The 15,798-nt window shown below is 45.0% G+C and overlaps 1 protein-coding gene across 17 annotated transcripts in view; it reads left to right on the top strand.

Annotated features, from left to right (window-relative positions):
* GRK4 (G protein-coupled receptor kinase 4) overlaps positions 1-15,798 on the top strand; it is an 80,105-nt gene that overhangs the window by 13,014 nt on the left and 51,293 nt on the right. For 11 of the 17 annotated variants that reach the window (XM_054486619.2, XM_054486625.2, XM_054486633.2 and 8 more), the window contains 2 exons: positions 8,165-8,260; positions 12,397-12,509. The exons of 3 other annotated variants lie outside the window; for them this stretch is intronic. In XM_054486619.2, coding sequence (XP_054342594.1) covers positions 8,165-8,260; positions 12,397-12,509 — 209 coding nt within the window. The remainder of the gene's footprint in view (positions 1-8,164; positions 8,261-12,396; positions 12,510-15,798) is intronic. 3 more of the 17 variants (XM_054486622.2, XM_063664439.1, XM_054486631.2) reach the window with 1 other exon arrangement.

The raw sequence follows: 15,798 nt of genomic DNA on the forward strand, positions 1-15,798 counted from the left end.
GCTGGGACTACAGGTGCACACCACCATGCCTGACTAATTGCTTTTTGTAGAGATGGGGTCTCACTGTGTTGCCTAGGCCGCATTCTGTTTTTTAGAAGGAGGTGTTGCCCAATTCTAGCATTGCAAATAAAAGCCAACTAGATTCCAACTTGAAATTTGATGTAATTTTGTCCTTTGATGATATGTTTGCTTCCAGCCAGTTCCATGTGCCAGTAGTTGAACCCACCCTTCTTTCCTAGACGCATTCTCAAGCTTGAATTTTCTTTCTTTCTTTTTTTTTTTTTTGATACAGAGTTTTACTCTTGTTGCGCAGGCTGGAGTGCAATGGCACGATCTCAGCTCACCACAACCTCTGCTTCCAGGTTGAAGTGATTCTCCCACCTCAGCCTCCCGAGTAGCTGGGATTGCAGGTGCGTGCCACCACGTCCAACTAATTTTGTATTTTTAGTAGAGACGGGGTTCCTCCATGTTGGTCAGGCTGGTCTTGAACTGCCGACCTCAGGTGATCTGTCTGCCCCGGCCTCCCAAAGTGCTGGGATGACGGGCGTGAGCCACCGCTCCCGGCCAAATTTTCTTTCTTTCAAGTCTCTACTCCCCAGTTTAATTGGGGGCAGTCTTGAGGCAGCGGTATGGGTGGGAAAACCACACCCCTGATCTGCTTGTTGCACAGAGCTGAGTTTTTATGTGCTTTTGTCTTTCAAAGCCTTTTCCAGTCTTATTTCCCACTGCTTCGGGGGCCAGGAACAGGCGGCCTTTCATACTCTCTAAAGGCCCAACTTTCTGGTCTGTTTGCACTTTTTTATTATTGCTGCTTACAAAGCCAGCAATTCGTGCTTGAGCTCCCTTCCCCAGCAAAATACCTTCCTCGGTATGACGAGTAACAGTGCATACTACTGCTGTTCGACCTGTTTGTTAGAGCGTGGGGCCCTCTAAGCACTTGGTCTGTGTGTTCTGCCTCTTGAGTTATCATCACAGACAACACTGAACTAAATGTGTTGCTGCTACTGAATAACGCAGAGCTCCGGCTGCTACGCCTACTGCTAGACCATCTGTTTACCCAAGGTTTTTTATCAGGTTAACATTTCCTTCAAGATACTAACATGTGTATTAGTTAAACTAATACTTGCTGCTGTAACAGAGAAACCTTAAAATCTCTGTTGTTTGTGGAACAGTGAGAATGGAATTTATTTTTCATTTCCGTAAAAGCCATGTTGAGGGTCGTCAGGGAGGGAGTGGGTGAGTGGACTATGCTTTGTGCAGTCATTCAGGATTCCAGGCTGGCGGAAGTTCTGAGTCATCAGCACGTGGCTCCCAAGATCCTCCTGTGGATCTCGGTCCATCTACCAAACAAAGAAGTGAGAGAGGACGGAAAACCGCATGGCAGGTTCTTCCAGGCCAGGCGTGGAAGTGGCATAAACACTTCTGTCCACATTCTGTTGTCCAGATCACAGTCAGATGGCCCCCCACCCCACAGGGGACTGGGAAATGTCCGTCATTGGGCTGCCACTTCCCAGCAGCAGCAGCTCTGTCGTGAGTATTAGGAGTTCATTATATATTCTGATTACTAATCTCTTATCAGATATATAATGTGCAAATGTTTTCCCCCGTTCCATGAGCTTATGAAGTTCACTTTGCCTATTTTTTCTTTTGTAACATGAGCCTTTGGTGTCCTGACTATATCTCTTTTGACAATAAAATATTTTCCTTCTTTTTTACAGCTAAAATTGAGAATAAACTAGGTTTTATAGAAATTCCTAAAAGTCAGTTGCTGTATTAATCTATCCTAAAGATCCATATTGAGTGGGAAGAAAAAGGGAAAAAAACTTTCATCTTCAAAATTACCTTATGTAGAAGGTTCTTGGTTATCTCATAGACTGTAGCTTCACACGTTAAGCTAATTGATAATATGCTAAGTTTTTAAGAATCTTTTAAAAACTTGGTCTGATAGGACTCTATAATTGAGCTAATCGATTCTATTGTTAATAGATAAAAAAAGATATCAGAGAAAAATATCTCCAGATTGAATGAATGTATTAGGGAGTAAGCAAAGAGGATTATAATTTGGGATGCACAGCCATGGCAAACCGCAGGTGCACCCTAAAAGGGGAAAGGAAGAGGAAGCTTTTATTTGGCAGACAGGGAGAGGCTCACATAAGCGGCTTGGAAACAGAGTTCACTGGTTCCAGAGGCTCAAAATCGCAGTTGGCATCAGTTCTATGGTAGAGATGCCACTATGGGGCAGGTGTTCTTTCAAGAGCATCTTATCTCAATTGCTGCCGTCCTAAAAGAGTCCAGGCCAGGCAAGGTGGCTCATGCTTGTAATCCCAGTCGTTTGGGAGGCTGAGGCAGGAAGGTCGCTTGGGCCCAGGGGTCTGAGACTAGCTTGGGCAACATGGCAAGATCTCTTCTCTACAGAAGCTTTAAAAAAAAATAGCCGTGTATGGCCAGGCACAGTGGCTCATGCCTGTAATCCCAGCACTTTGGGAGGCCAAGGTGGGCGGATCACCTGAGGTCAGGAGTTCGAGACCAGCCTGGCCAACATGCTGAAACCCTATCTGTTACTGAAAATACACAAATTAGGCCGGGCACGGTGGCTCACGCCTGTAATCCCAGCACTTTGGGAGGCTGAGGTGGGCATATCACGAGGTCAAGAGATCAAGACCATCCTGGCTAACACGGTAAAACACCGTCTCTACTAAAAATACAAAAAAATTAGCCTGGCGTGGTGGCAGGCGCCTATAGTCCCATATACTTGGGAGGCTGAGGCAGGAGAATGGCGTGAACCCAGGAGGTAGAGCTTGCAGTGAGCCGAGATTGCTCCATTGCACTCCAGCCTGGGCAACAGAATGAGACTCCGTCTCAAAAAAATAAAAAATACGCAAATTAGCTGGGTGTATTTTATACATTTATATATATATGTATTTATAATCCCAGCTACTCTGGAGGCTAAGGCAGGAGAATCGCTTGAACCCAGGTGGTGGAGGTTGCAATGAACTGAGTTGGTGCCACTGCACTCCAGCCTGAGTGACAGAGGGAGACTCTGTCTCAAAAAAAAAAAAAAAAAAAAAAAAAAGTGGCCAGGCGCAGTGGCTTACACCTGTAATCCCAGCCTTTTGGGGCGGCCGAGGCAGGTGGATCACCTGAGGTTGGGAGTTCGAGACCAGCCTGACCAACATGGAGAAACCCTGTCTCTACTAAAAATACAAAATTAGCTGGGCGTGGTGGCACATGCCTGTAATCCCAGCTACTCGGGAGGCTGAGCCAGGAGAATCGCTTGAACCCAGTAGGCGGAGGTTGCGAAGAGCCAAGATCGCACCATTGCACTCCAGCCTGGGCAACAAGAGTGAAACTCTGTCCCCCCGACCCCCGCAAAAAAATATCCATGTGTAGTGGTGCATGCTTGTGGTCCCAGTTGCTGAGGAGGCTGAGGTAGCTGGATCTCTTGAGTCCAGGAAGTCAAGGCTGCAGTGAGCCTTGCATTCTGCATTCTAGCCTGTGTGACAGAGCAAGACCCTATCTCAAAAAAGAAAAAAAATGGTCTAGTGGTAAACCTGGTCTCAGAAATACCTGCATATGTGCCAAATGTAGGTTGTGGAAAGCATGAGATGCATGAAGGATGTGAAAGAATTTCTAGTGGGGTTATTTTAGACACTCCTCCTGATGATTCTTATCTCAGACATGTAAGCAAGAGCCCTTCTTTTGCCTTCCCAGCTCCAAGTTTGTTTGGGTCTGACAAGAGTGCTTTCATCCTGTTATGACCAACTGCCTCACCCTCCACAGGGTACCCAGAGCCTGGACAGTGCCTGGCACACAGGACATGGACAGCGGATGTCTTCTGAATAAATAATTTGTTAGCCAGAATTCACAGTATGGAAAGATGACTGGGGCTGGCATGGCCACCCAGCCTCCCTGTAGCCTTCACTGCCTGGAGCTGGCTGGGAGTGGCAGCAGCCAGGATGAAGAGGAAAGCCTAGCACCTTGACTCGTTTCCCTCATCATCCAAGATGGGAACCTGGGAACCAGTCTTCAGTGGGAATCTTCTGTTGATGTAGGAAACATACCCTAAAGGGGAAGGGAAGGAACACTGAACCCCACTCATGGGCCTGGTACCTTTCTACACAAGTTATCCTATTAATCTCCACAACAAGCTTACTAGATGCTGAGATCTCAATGTGCAAATACCCCAGAACAGCACCAAGGTGAAGCACAGGGACTCATTGGAAGCCTTGTCTTCCCTGGGCCCATCTGTGAGGAGCAGAACAGCTCACCTCTTCCCTGACGTGCTAGTCCTGGGTGATGCATCCGGCCTACCTCTTGTTGCCACCCTATCCCACTGTCAGTGCCACGTACCCGTGAACACAAACCCACTGGGGCTGAGCGGCTGTACCACTGTCACAGGATCCTTAGGGTGTTGCTTCACCAGCTGGAGACTTCTGTGGCCAGTGGTGGCTTTACCTGAGTTTTGCTTGGGCCCACTGGGCCCCTTCCACCCACTTGGCCTGGCAGGCTGTGCTTGTCTTTCACTACGGGTCCAGATCCCATGCCTGCCAAGGGCAAGCCAGGTGCAGAGCGGCAAGGGTTGCATGAGCAAATGAGTGCAGGGTCTGGCCATTGGGCACAGCCAGGCATGCCAGCTGTGGCAGGGCAGGCAGCTCCAGGCACAGGTGCTGGCTACCTGCTGTGGCTATGGCTAGACCATGTATACTGCAAGCAGCTGCCACTGTGGGCACCAGGGAACGCTGTGGCGCCCAGAAGCTTGGAGACTTCAGGAACCACAGAGCTTCAAAGAGGGTGTCACAGCCTTGGCTGGGGGAGGTCCTAAGTCTGGGCTCCCTAAAGGGCCACAGCTCTTATCTCCTCTCTTCTCTCCTTCTCATCACCCACAATGTGGTGAGTTGGGGGGTGTGCTTCAGCCTGTTTGTGTTACAGCTCTTTCAGTCCCGCCATTCAATGGGTCCCAAGTTCTTGTCCCATGTCCAGGAAGAATGAGGTACACAGACAACTGGAGGGTGAGCAAGGAGAAGAGGTGCTTTATTGAGTGACAGTACAGCTCTCAGGAGACCCAAAATGGATAGCTCCTTTTGCAGGCAGATCATCCCGTCGTCTGTGCAGCCCTCAGAGGAGAGGAGACCTGAAGTGGGTAGCTCTTATCTGCAGGCAGGTCATCCTGATGAGTGTACAGCCCTCAGTGGAAAGGAGACCCACAGTGGGTAGCACCTCTCTGTAGGCAGGTTGTCCTGTTTTCTGCCCAAGTCTGGCTGAGTCTGGGGTTTTTATGAGCTTCAGAGGGGAGGAAGTGCATGCTGATTGGTCCGTGGGCAGGCCCAGAAAAACCACCATAAGTTCTCACTCCAGTCTGCAGAACTGGCAGCCCAGCCCCCAGTCTTCAGTCTATCCCTGGCTTGAAGGTGAGGTTTCACTGGGGACCCTGCCTCTTTCTACCCAGGAGCCTGTCTGCCTCCTCCCGTTGTTCATGGTGCCCTGGCTGTTTGTGTGCCCTGGCCTGCACTGAGCTGAACTCAGCCACGCCTTGGCCTCCCTGCCATGCTCATTGGTGTCCAAAGTCTGGAGGGGGCTGAGGTGGCAGGTGACTGGTGTGTCAGCACCACCCCTATCGTGCACACACCTGGCTGGGTTGTGACAGTGCCTGGGCTCAGCCACAACTTTGATCCAAAATCGGAGCAGGTGCCAGGAGCAGTGAGAGGCCAGTCAATGGGAACAGGCACTTCCGAGACTGCAGGGACAGGGTGGCTTCCTGGGCTCCTGAGAGCACAGGGATGCTCAGGTCAGCAGCTGTGGCTGGGTGACTGCAGCTGCTCCCAGTAGTGTGGGGCTCCTGCCCCACCAACCTGGAAGGGGGTGGGGCTTCCACCTGTTCCTGCCTTCCACTGGCACTGGCCACTGCTGCCAGCACCACCTCATCCAGGCCCTGCGTGCCTCGCTGCTTGGATCCTGGGAAGGTGGAAGTACTGGTTCTAAGCCTACAGACAGTGTCAGGCTTAGGAAAGGAAGGACATAGCAGCCAGGCTGCCATGTTTCTTGCTAGTTACTTGAGTAGTGTAAAGTTGGGAGAGGCCAGGGACCAAGAGAAAGCAGAGATAGTGAAATGTGAATAAGACCAAGGGGGACTTGTTCTCTGCTCAGTGATTCAGCAGCTTGGGCACAGAAGCACCAATGAAGATGTAAGCCATGTCTCAGGGCACTTGTAGATCATGCTTGTTTTCCACTTGTGGAATCTAAAGGGTGAAGTACTGTATCAGGCAAGTGACAGCTCAGCTCTGTACTCCTTTAAGAGGTCAGATAAAAATGGCATATCCCAAAGAATAGTTCTTATTTCAACTGAAGGGAGAACCAGCAATAACCCTGAAAAAAATAACCCATAACCAAAGATGATAGCCTTTTTTCAGTGCCTACTGCTTCTCTGGAATGAGTTTCTGTGTTCTCTGTGAAGGGACAGGAGGAACAGGTCCCCCTTTCCCCACCCTTCAGTGACATGGGACATGGCTGTCATTGACACAGCACTTAGCATATTCTCTGGCATTGGCAGGTGGTGGTTACATGTTTATTAAGTAAACAAATCTTAACAAAAAGAAAAAATGTGGACTGGATTTGAGGGGGAAGATTATGAGTCTAAGGTGATCATGTTGAACACCAGGTGCTCTGGACATCTTGTGGTGTGGGACATGAGTCCAGAGCTCATGATCTCAGTTGCAATATTGAGTAGGGGGAGTAGAAGAGCAAAACTAAGGCTGAGGAAGAAGCTCTTGCATCTTTGATGGTTATCTTTTTTGCAGATATCAAGTCTGTATCTCTAGCCGAGCCTCTTCTGAGCTCATCCCAGTCTACCCATCTTCCAAATGTCTGTCTCTTACAGTTTTCCACATTCACCATATTTAAGACAGAGCTCATCGTCTACCAAGGAAATGTGGCTTTTGCCCTGGTTTCCTAATTCTTCTAAATGGTCCTGGAGTCTTAGTCACCCAGCCTAAGCCATTGTGTTCTCCTGGACAAAATTTAGTAAAATTTTAGCTGCCCAGAAGGCTTGAGATTGAAGATGCTCATTTCTCTGAGTTGAATTAAAGAAAAAATGGTGCTTGTTTAAAAGATCTTTCTGAATTATTATAGTGTAGCCTTTTCCATCATTCTGGTTTCACCAGGGGGTGCTCTTCTCTCAGCACTTGCCAAGACTCTGCCACTCACATCCTTCAGGCCTCTGCCTAAATGTGACCCTTGTAGGGAGGTCTTCTCTGATCCTACCTTAGTCAAAACAGCACCTTCCACCTTTACCCTGCTTGATTTTGTTTCATATTTATCACTATATGATTAGCTATTTTTTTCTTATCTCTTATCATTATCTGATTTGTGCATCTCTCTCCCTGTATTAGTCCATTTTCACACTGCTCTGAAGATACTACCTGAGACTGGGTAATTTATAAACAAAGGAGGTTTAATTGACTCACAGTTCTGCATGGCTAAAGGGGCCTCGGGAAACTTACAATCATGGCGGAAAGTGAAGGGGAAGCAAGGCACGTCTTACATGGTGGTAGGAGACAGAGAGGGAGAGAGAGAGCACAGGGGAAACTGCCACTTTTAAAACCATCAGATCTTGTCAGAACTCCCTCATTATCACGGGAACTGCATGGGGAATCCGTCCCCATGATCCAATCATGGGACTCCCACCCGGTCCCTCCCTCGACATGTGGGTATTATAATTTGAGATGAGATTTGGGTGGGGACACAGAGCCAAACCATATCACTCCCTCACTTAGAATGCAAGGGAGGGACTTGGTCTTTTTTACCATCATATGCCTAGTGCTTTGAAGGTTTTTGGTACATAGTAGATGCTCAATAAATATTTCTTTGATGAATACTTATAAGCAGCCCTGAACAATATGTCATGTTAGATCTTGTTTACAGATTTGGAAACTGAGGCTCATCATGGCTTCTAAATGGCAGAGCTAGTGACAGATTGTATCACCTGGGAATTTTATACTTCATCAAGTGGCTTTCCAGATAAGACAAATTATTATAAGCGTGTATTTTTACTCATGATAGGTACCCAAACCACTTGAACAGAAATGATAAAATATATTAGTGGAAGTAGTTGTTATAATTGGATATTTCTGACTGTTAAAAGAAATTGCCTTTTTTCTCCCAAATTCAGGAGGATATGGCAAAAAAAGTGGTCGTAGTAAAAAATGGAGGGAGATACTGACACTGCCTCCTGTCAGCCAGTGCAGTGAGCTTAGACATTCCATTGGTGAGTAAATAGTGCCTACTAATGCTTGGATGGTACATCTGGCATGATACCATTCGTTAGATGTTATTCTTTCTTGAGTTCCATATTTGTTTCAAAAATTTTATGATAAATTCTCCTTACATCTTCATGATTCCTCTCAGGAAAAAAAATCCTTTAGATTTTCTGATCTGCAGTTATAAAGTTGGCTGTTGACTTTTTCATTAAAAATATATTTTTTTTATAGAGGTGGGGAATCACCATGTTGCCCAGGCTGGTCTTAAACTCCTGAGCTCAAGCAGTCTACTCACCTCGGCCTCCCGAAGTGCTGGGGTTACAGGTGTGAGCCACCATGCCCGGTCCCCATTAGAAACATTTTTTGCAAGTAATATATATACTCATTGTTCTATACATTACTGAAGAAAAAGTAAAAATTCCTCTCCCCATGACCGAGCCAATTATTGTCTCTAGAAGAAACACTGTTAAGTATTGTTTAATAGCCTTCCAGACAGTTTTCTATGCACATTTTAAAAAATTATTGAGCCAGGCCGGGTGCGGTGTCTCACGCCTGTAATCCCAGCACTATGAGAGGCCGAGGTGGGCGGATCACAAGGTCAGGAGATCGAGACCACGGTGAAACCCCGTCTCTACTAAAAATACAAAAAAAAATTAGCTGGGCGCAGTGGCAGGTGCCTGTAGTCCCAGCTACTCGGGAGGCTGAGGCAGGAGAATGGCGTGAACCCGGGAGGCGGAGCTTGCAGTGAGCGGAAATCACACCACTGCACTCCAGCCTGGGGAACAGAGCGAGACTCCATCTCAAAAAAAAAAAAAAAATTATTGAGCCAGGCATGGTGTCACATACCTGTAGGCGCAGCTACTTGAGAGGCTGAGGCAAGGAGGATCCCTTGAGCCCAAGAGGTTGAGTCCAGCCTGGGCAACATAGTGAGACCTGTCTTGAGAAAAAAAATAAATGAGGGAAAGAAAGAAAAAAGAAAAGAAAAATTTCTAATGATCTTCAGGAAAGGATTAGTCAAATAACAACATGGTATATCAGTGTAACAGAATACTCTGCAACTGTAAAGAATGAGAGTTAGCTACAGGTCCTAACATGAGCTTAAGGAGTCAGATACAGAAGGCTGGGCGTGGTGGCTCACGCCTGTAATCCCAGCACTTTGGAGGACTGAGGTGGGCGGATCACGAGATCAGGAGATCGAGACTATCCTGGCTAACACGGTGAAACTCCATCTCTTCTAAAAATACAAAAAGATTAGCCGGGCGAAGTGGCGGGCGCCTGTAGTACCAGCTACTTGGGAGGCTGAGTCAGGAGAATGGTGTGAACCCAGGGAGCTTGCAGTGAGCCAAGATCCCACCACTGCACTCCAGTCTGGGTGACAGAACAAGACTCCATCTCAAAAAAAAAAAAAAAAAAAAAAAGAAGTCAGATATAGAATTATGTCTATAAAGCAATCATAACTGTATTTTTTAACAATAGAGTTTTCAGTTCAAAGGGTACATGCATTTAAAATTTTGATATTGCTAAATCACTCCCCCAAAAAGATTGTATCAATTTCCCTTTCTATCAACAGTATGTAACAAACTTTCTTTGTCATGCCTTTGCTAATACTGGTTGTTATCAGTATTTTTAAAATTTGCTAAACTGTGATTTGAAAAATGGTTTATTTTCTCGATTATGGATGGGGTAGAACATTTCCATTATTTTTTTTCAATGTTTCCTTTTTCTTTTCTAATTCATTTATAAAAGTTCTTTATATATAAAAGGTGTTATCCTTTTTTTTTTTTGAGACAGAGTCTCGCTCTGTCACCAGGCTGGAGTGCAGTGGCGTGATCTCAGCTCACTGCAAGCTTTGCCTCCCAGGTTCAAGTGATTCCCTGCCTCAGCCTCCCGAGTAGCTGGGACTACAGGTGCCCACCACCACACCCGGCTAATTTTTGTATTTTTAGTAGAGACGGGGTTTCACCATGTTGGCCAGGATGGTCTCGATTTCTTGCCCTTGTGATCTGCCCACCTCGGCCTCCCAAAGTGCTGGGATTACAGGCCTGAGCCACCGCGCCCGGCCCTCAGTGTCTTTTTTTCATACAGAAGTTTTAGTATTTTTATAGAGACAAATATATCAGTCTTTTCCTGGTTAGCTTCTGAGCTTTGTGTTATCTGTAGGAAGGACACATTTATTCCAAGATTATTTTTACAAACCAATCCATCTTTCCTTTAGTACTATTGTAGTTCCTTTTAAAGAAAGATGATGAAGTATTTTACTTATCAAAATTAGTTTCAGGTGGTATAAAGGAGCTAGTATTTCCCTCATTGTTGTAACTCCCCCATTGTTTTAACTCCACTGAGTTTTTTAAATAACTGCTTCTTGAAGATATAATTCATATGCCATACAACTTATCCATTTAAAGTATATAGTTCAATAGTTTTTAATATATTGATTTGTGAAACCATCACCACAGTCAATTTGACAGCATTTTCAGCACCCCAAAAAGAAACGCCACACCCATTGGTAGCCACTCCTCACTCCGTCCTGCCCGCTACCTCCAGAGCTAGACAACTACAAATCCACTTTCTGTCTATGTCTTTGCCTGTTCCGGACATTTCGTATAAATGGGAATCATACACTATGTGGTCTTTTGTGACTGGCTTTTTTTACGTAGCATAATGTTGTCAAAGTACTTCATCCTTTTTTTTGTTGGTGGATAATATTCCATTATATGGATATATCACATTTTATTTAGCCATTCATCAGTTAATAGACATTTGAGTTGTTTTCTACTTTTGCCTATTATGAATAATGCTGCTATGAATATTCATGTACTAGGCTTTTAAAAAATCATGATAAAATATACATAACAAAAATTACTGTTTTTAAGTGTACAGTTCAGTGGCATTGAGTTGGATATTGCATGTACATACCACATTTTGCTTATCTGTTCATCTGTTGATGGACATTGGGTTGTTCCAAGTTTTTGGCTGTGTGAATAGTGTTGCTGGGAACATTGGTGTGCAAATACCTGTTTGAGTCCCTGCTTTCACTTGTTTAGTGTATGTATTCAGAAGCAGAATTGTTGGCCGGGCGCGGTGGCTCACGGCTGTAATCCCAGCATTTTGGGAGGCTGAGGCGGGTGGATCACTTGAGGTCAGGAGTTTGAGACTAGCCTGGCCAACCTGGTGAAACCTGTTTCTACTAAAAATACAAAAATTGGGCCAGGCACCATGGCTCATGCCTGTAATCTCAGCACTTTGGCAAGCCAAGGCAGGTGGATCATCTGAGGTCAGGAGTTCAAAACCAGCCTGGACAACATAGTGAAACCACATCTCTACTAAAAATACAAAAATTACTTGGGCGTGGAGGCATGTGCCTGTAATCCAAGGTACTCGGGAGGCTGAGGCATGAGAATTGCTTGAACCCGGGAGGTGGAGGTTGCAGTGAGCTGAGATTATGCCACTGCACTCCAGCCTGGATGACAGAGTGAGACTCTGTCTCAAAAAAAAAAAAAAAAAAAGAAGTAGAATCATATGGTAATTCTGTGTTTAACTTTTTGAGGAACATCAGACTCTTCCAAACCACTGCCCTGTGTTACATTCCCACTAGCACTGTGTTCAGTTGCTTCACATCTTTCCCAACGCTTTTTATTTTCCTCTTTATTTTTCATTTTATCTAATCCTAGTGGGTATGAAGTATCTTATTGTGTTTTGATTTGCATTTCTCTAATGAATAATGATGTTGAGCATATTTTCATGTGCTTATGGGTCATTTGTAAACTTTTAGAGAAATGTCTGTTCAAATCTTTTATCCATTTTAAAAATTGGATTGTCTTTTTGTTGTTGAGGTATAAGATTTCTTTATATGTTCTAGATATTATATGCTTAACAGATAAGCAGGAGAATCGCCTGAACCTGGGAGGCAGAGGTTGCATTGAGCCGAGATTGTACCACTGCACTCCAGCCTGGGCAACAGAGGAGGGAGACTGTCTCAAAAACAAAAAAACAAAACAAAAAAAACAACAACAAAAGATGAAAATAATACTGCAAATACTGTTTTTGACTTTTATCGTATCAAGTGAAAACTAAGGCTTAGAACAGCATGTGGTGGATTGTAATGATTATATTTGTTTGCTTCTTATCCCTTTTCTTCACCCAGAAAATGATTACAGCAGTCTTTGTGACAAGCAACCGATAGGAAGACTTCTCTTCAGGCAGTTCTGTGATACCAAACCCACTCTAAAGAGGCACATTGAATTCTTGGATGCAGTGGTGAGCAGTTTATCTCCATATTGAGCAACCACCCAATCTTATGCTTTTGAAAATGTGAAAACTTGGCCGGGTGCGGTAGCTTGCACCTGTAATCCCAGCATTTTGGCAGGCCGAGGCAGGCGGATCATGAGGTCAGGAGATCGAGACCATCCTGACCAACACAGTGAAACCCGTCTCTACTAAAATACAAAAAGTTAGCCGGGCATGGTGGCACGTGCCTGTAGTCCCAGCTACTTGGGAGGCTGAGGCAGGGGGATCACTTGAACCAGGAGGCGGAGGTTGCAGTGAGCCAAGATCGCACCACTGTCTTCCAGCCTGGGCAACAGAGTGAAACTCCGTCTCAAAAAAAAAAAAAGAAAAAAAGGAAATGTAAAAACTAGACCTGGGCAATGATGTAGGAGTGGAGGGACTGGTTGTCTTGGTGTCATATTATCTTATTAGGACAGAAATTCCTTTAGTCTGAAGTGGTATTTTGTGTAGAATTACATCTCAAGTGTTGGAGAATCACATGTAGTCATTGAATGACTTTGAAACTTGAGGCTTTAATTGTATGAAGATGACAGACTAATTAAGATGATAATGCTTTTTTTATTTTTTATTTTTTTGAAATGGAGTCTCTCTCTGTCGCCCAGGCTGGACTGCAGTGGCGTGATCTTGGCTCACTGCAACCTCCGCCTCCTGGGTTCAAGCAATTCTTCTGCCTCAGCCTTGTGATCCACCTGCCTTGGCCTCCCTAAGTGCTGGGATTACAGGCGTAAGCCACTGCGCCTGGCTCTAAGACGATAAGGCTTGTTCGGCTACCTGAAAAGTGTCCTTTCTGCACTCAACTGGCCAATGCTTTTAACTTAAAAACGCTTTAACCCAGAAGCATATGGAAAGGATAAAGTTTGTGTAAGAAGAGTGATCACTTTGGATGGAATTTACTATGCTCAAGAAGGTTTCCAACATTCTCATGTATCCTGTTTGAGATTTACTGTGATTTCCTTATAGGTAAAGAAACTTTATGTTTCTCAATCTTTGTGGGTACCATTGGCAAGCCTAGACTTTCAAAACTATGAAATTCAGAAGCAAGTGACCAATAGAAAATTGGTGGAATTTAGCAGAAAATCTCTCTCACTTTTGTACCAAGGTTATGACCCTTCGTCTCTCTGCTTTGGCCTGTCTTAATTGTATCAGCAAATATGTATTGAGTGCTTATTATATGCAGACATATATGTCTTATATCATTGAGTTTGGATTTGATTTTCCTCTAACACAGCTTTTTAAAAACTTTAAAATGTATGTATATTTATTTATGATATATTCTTTTCAGAAAAACATTTGCGGCTGTTTTGTTGTTTGCTTCCTTCCCTCAGATCTCTCCCAGTCCTTTCTTTTCTGGCACTATTGCTAGAATAAGGTGATTCTTCTTCTTCTTCTTCTTCTTCTTCTATTTTTTTTTTTTTTTTTTGAGACAGAGTTTTGCTCTTGTACCCCAGGCTGGAGTGCAATGGCGTGATCGCAGCTCACTGCAACCTCCGCCTCCCAGGTTCAAGCGATTCTCCTGCCTCAGCCTCCTGAGTAGCTGGGACTACAGGCATATGCCACCACACCCAACTAATTTTTGTATTTTTAGTAGAGACGGGGTTTCCCCATGTTGGCTAGGCTGGTCTCAAACTCCTGACCTCAGGTGATCTGCCCACCTCAGCCTCCCAAAGTGCTAGGATTACAGGCATGAGCCACTGCGCCTGGCCAGTTCTTTTTGAAGACTGAGTTCCAATGTGCTGGGGCATGCTTTCTCAGTTCGGGGGATGGAACCCTGGGTATAAGTTTTCATGTAGTGGGTAATGTTTGCCAAGCTGCTATATTTTAAGAATTTAGGGACCTACTGTTCTTCCTTATGTTAAAATAGCTAAACTGCATTGTTGAAACTCTATTTTAGGTTTCGGTCTTCTGATATTGTCATGATACCTGTAGCCATGAGGTGACAGCTATGTGACTGCAGTTACAGGTTATTTTTGTTTTTTCAATGGCAGTTGTGTAGGTTCAGAAATAATGTCTGATTGTGCCATTTTGTCGCACTTACTGCTTTGACTATCCTCGTGATAAGTGATGACAGGCTCTGTGAGCTTCTCAAGTGAAGGGACTGTGTCTTATTCATTTCCCCTTCATGGCACCTGGCGTGGTCGTTTGCCCTATTTCTTGCTCATTAAATGAATTAGTGGCATCTGTATCAGTCGGGATTCAACCAGAGAACTAGAACCCATAGGAGGAGATATTAAGAGATTTATTGCGAGGAATTGGCTTATGTAATTGTGGGGTCTGGTTAGGAAAGTCTGAAATCTGTAGGGCGGACTGTCAGAAGGGGCGTGGTAGGACTCTCCAGAAATGGGCTGAAGCTGCCGTCCTCAGGCAGAATTTCTTCCTCCGGGAAGACTCATCTCTGTTCTTAACACCTTTCAACTGATTAGGTCAGAGCCACCTAGATTATCTAGCATAATCTCCTTCACTTGAAGTCAACTGAGTATAAACTTTAATCGTACGTACAAGTACCTTCCCAGCAGCACCTGGATTTGTGTTTGATTGACTAATTGGGGCTCATAGCCTGCCCAGTTGGCATATTGAAGGACTGTTGCAGGATCAGACTTGCTTTCTCTTCCATTAATTGCATGCCACACAGTATCCAGAACTCCCAGCACTGAAGTTTGTTTGTTTGTTTGTTTTTGAGGCTGAGTCTTGCTCTGTCGCCCAGGCTGGAGTGTAGTAGCATGATCTCGGCTCACTGCAACCTCCGCCTCCTGGGTTCAGGTGATTCTTCCTGCCTCATCCCCTTGAGTAGCTGGGATTACAGGTGTGTGCCACCACACCCAGCTAATTTTTGTATTTTTAGTAGAGATGGGGTTTCACTATGTTGGCCAGGCTGGTCTCCAACTCCCAGCCTCAGATGATCCGCCTGCCTCAGCCTCCCAAAGTGCTAGGGTTACAGGCATGAGCCACTGCTCCTGGCCCTGAGATATCTTTGATGGATGCAATGTAATATGGCATACAGAGTATTATGGGAAGCATTGCTCTAAAACTTCATTAACCTCCTTTTAAAAACTGACTTATTCCCCCTCATACACCTTACTTTCCCAAAGAAGAGCTGTAGACGCTTGATCAGTAGAGTTGGTCTGTGGCTCTGAGGATATCAAACCAAATAATTTGAAACATAATGAAATATTATTGGTGAAGAAGCTTAACTTTTTTTTTTTTTTTAAGAGATGGGATCTCACTATGTTGCTCAGGCTGGCCTCGAACTCCTGAGCTCAAG

The sequence above is a fragment of the Pongo pygmaeus genome, chromosome 3 (genome assembly GCF_028885625.2).
Source record: "Pongo pygmaeus isolate AG05252 chromosome 3, NHGRI_mPonPyg2-v2.0_pri, whole genome shotgun sequence".
Classification (NCBI taxonomy): Eukaryota; Metazoa; Chordata; class Mammalia; order Primates; family Hominidae; genus Pongo; species Pongo pygmaeus.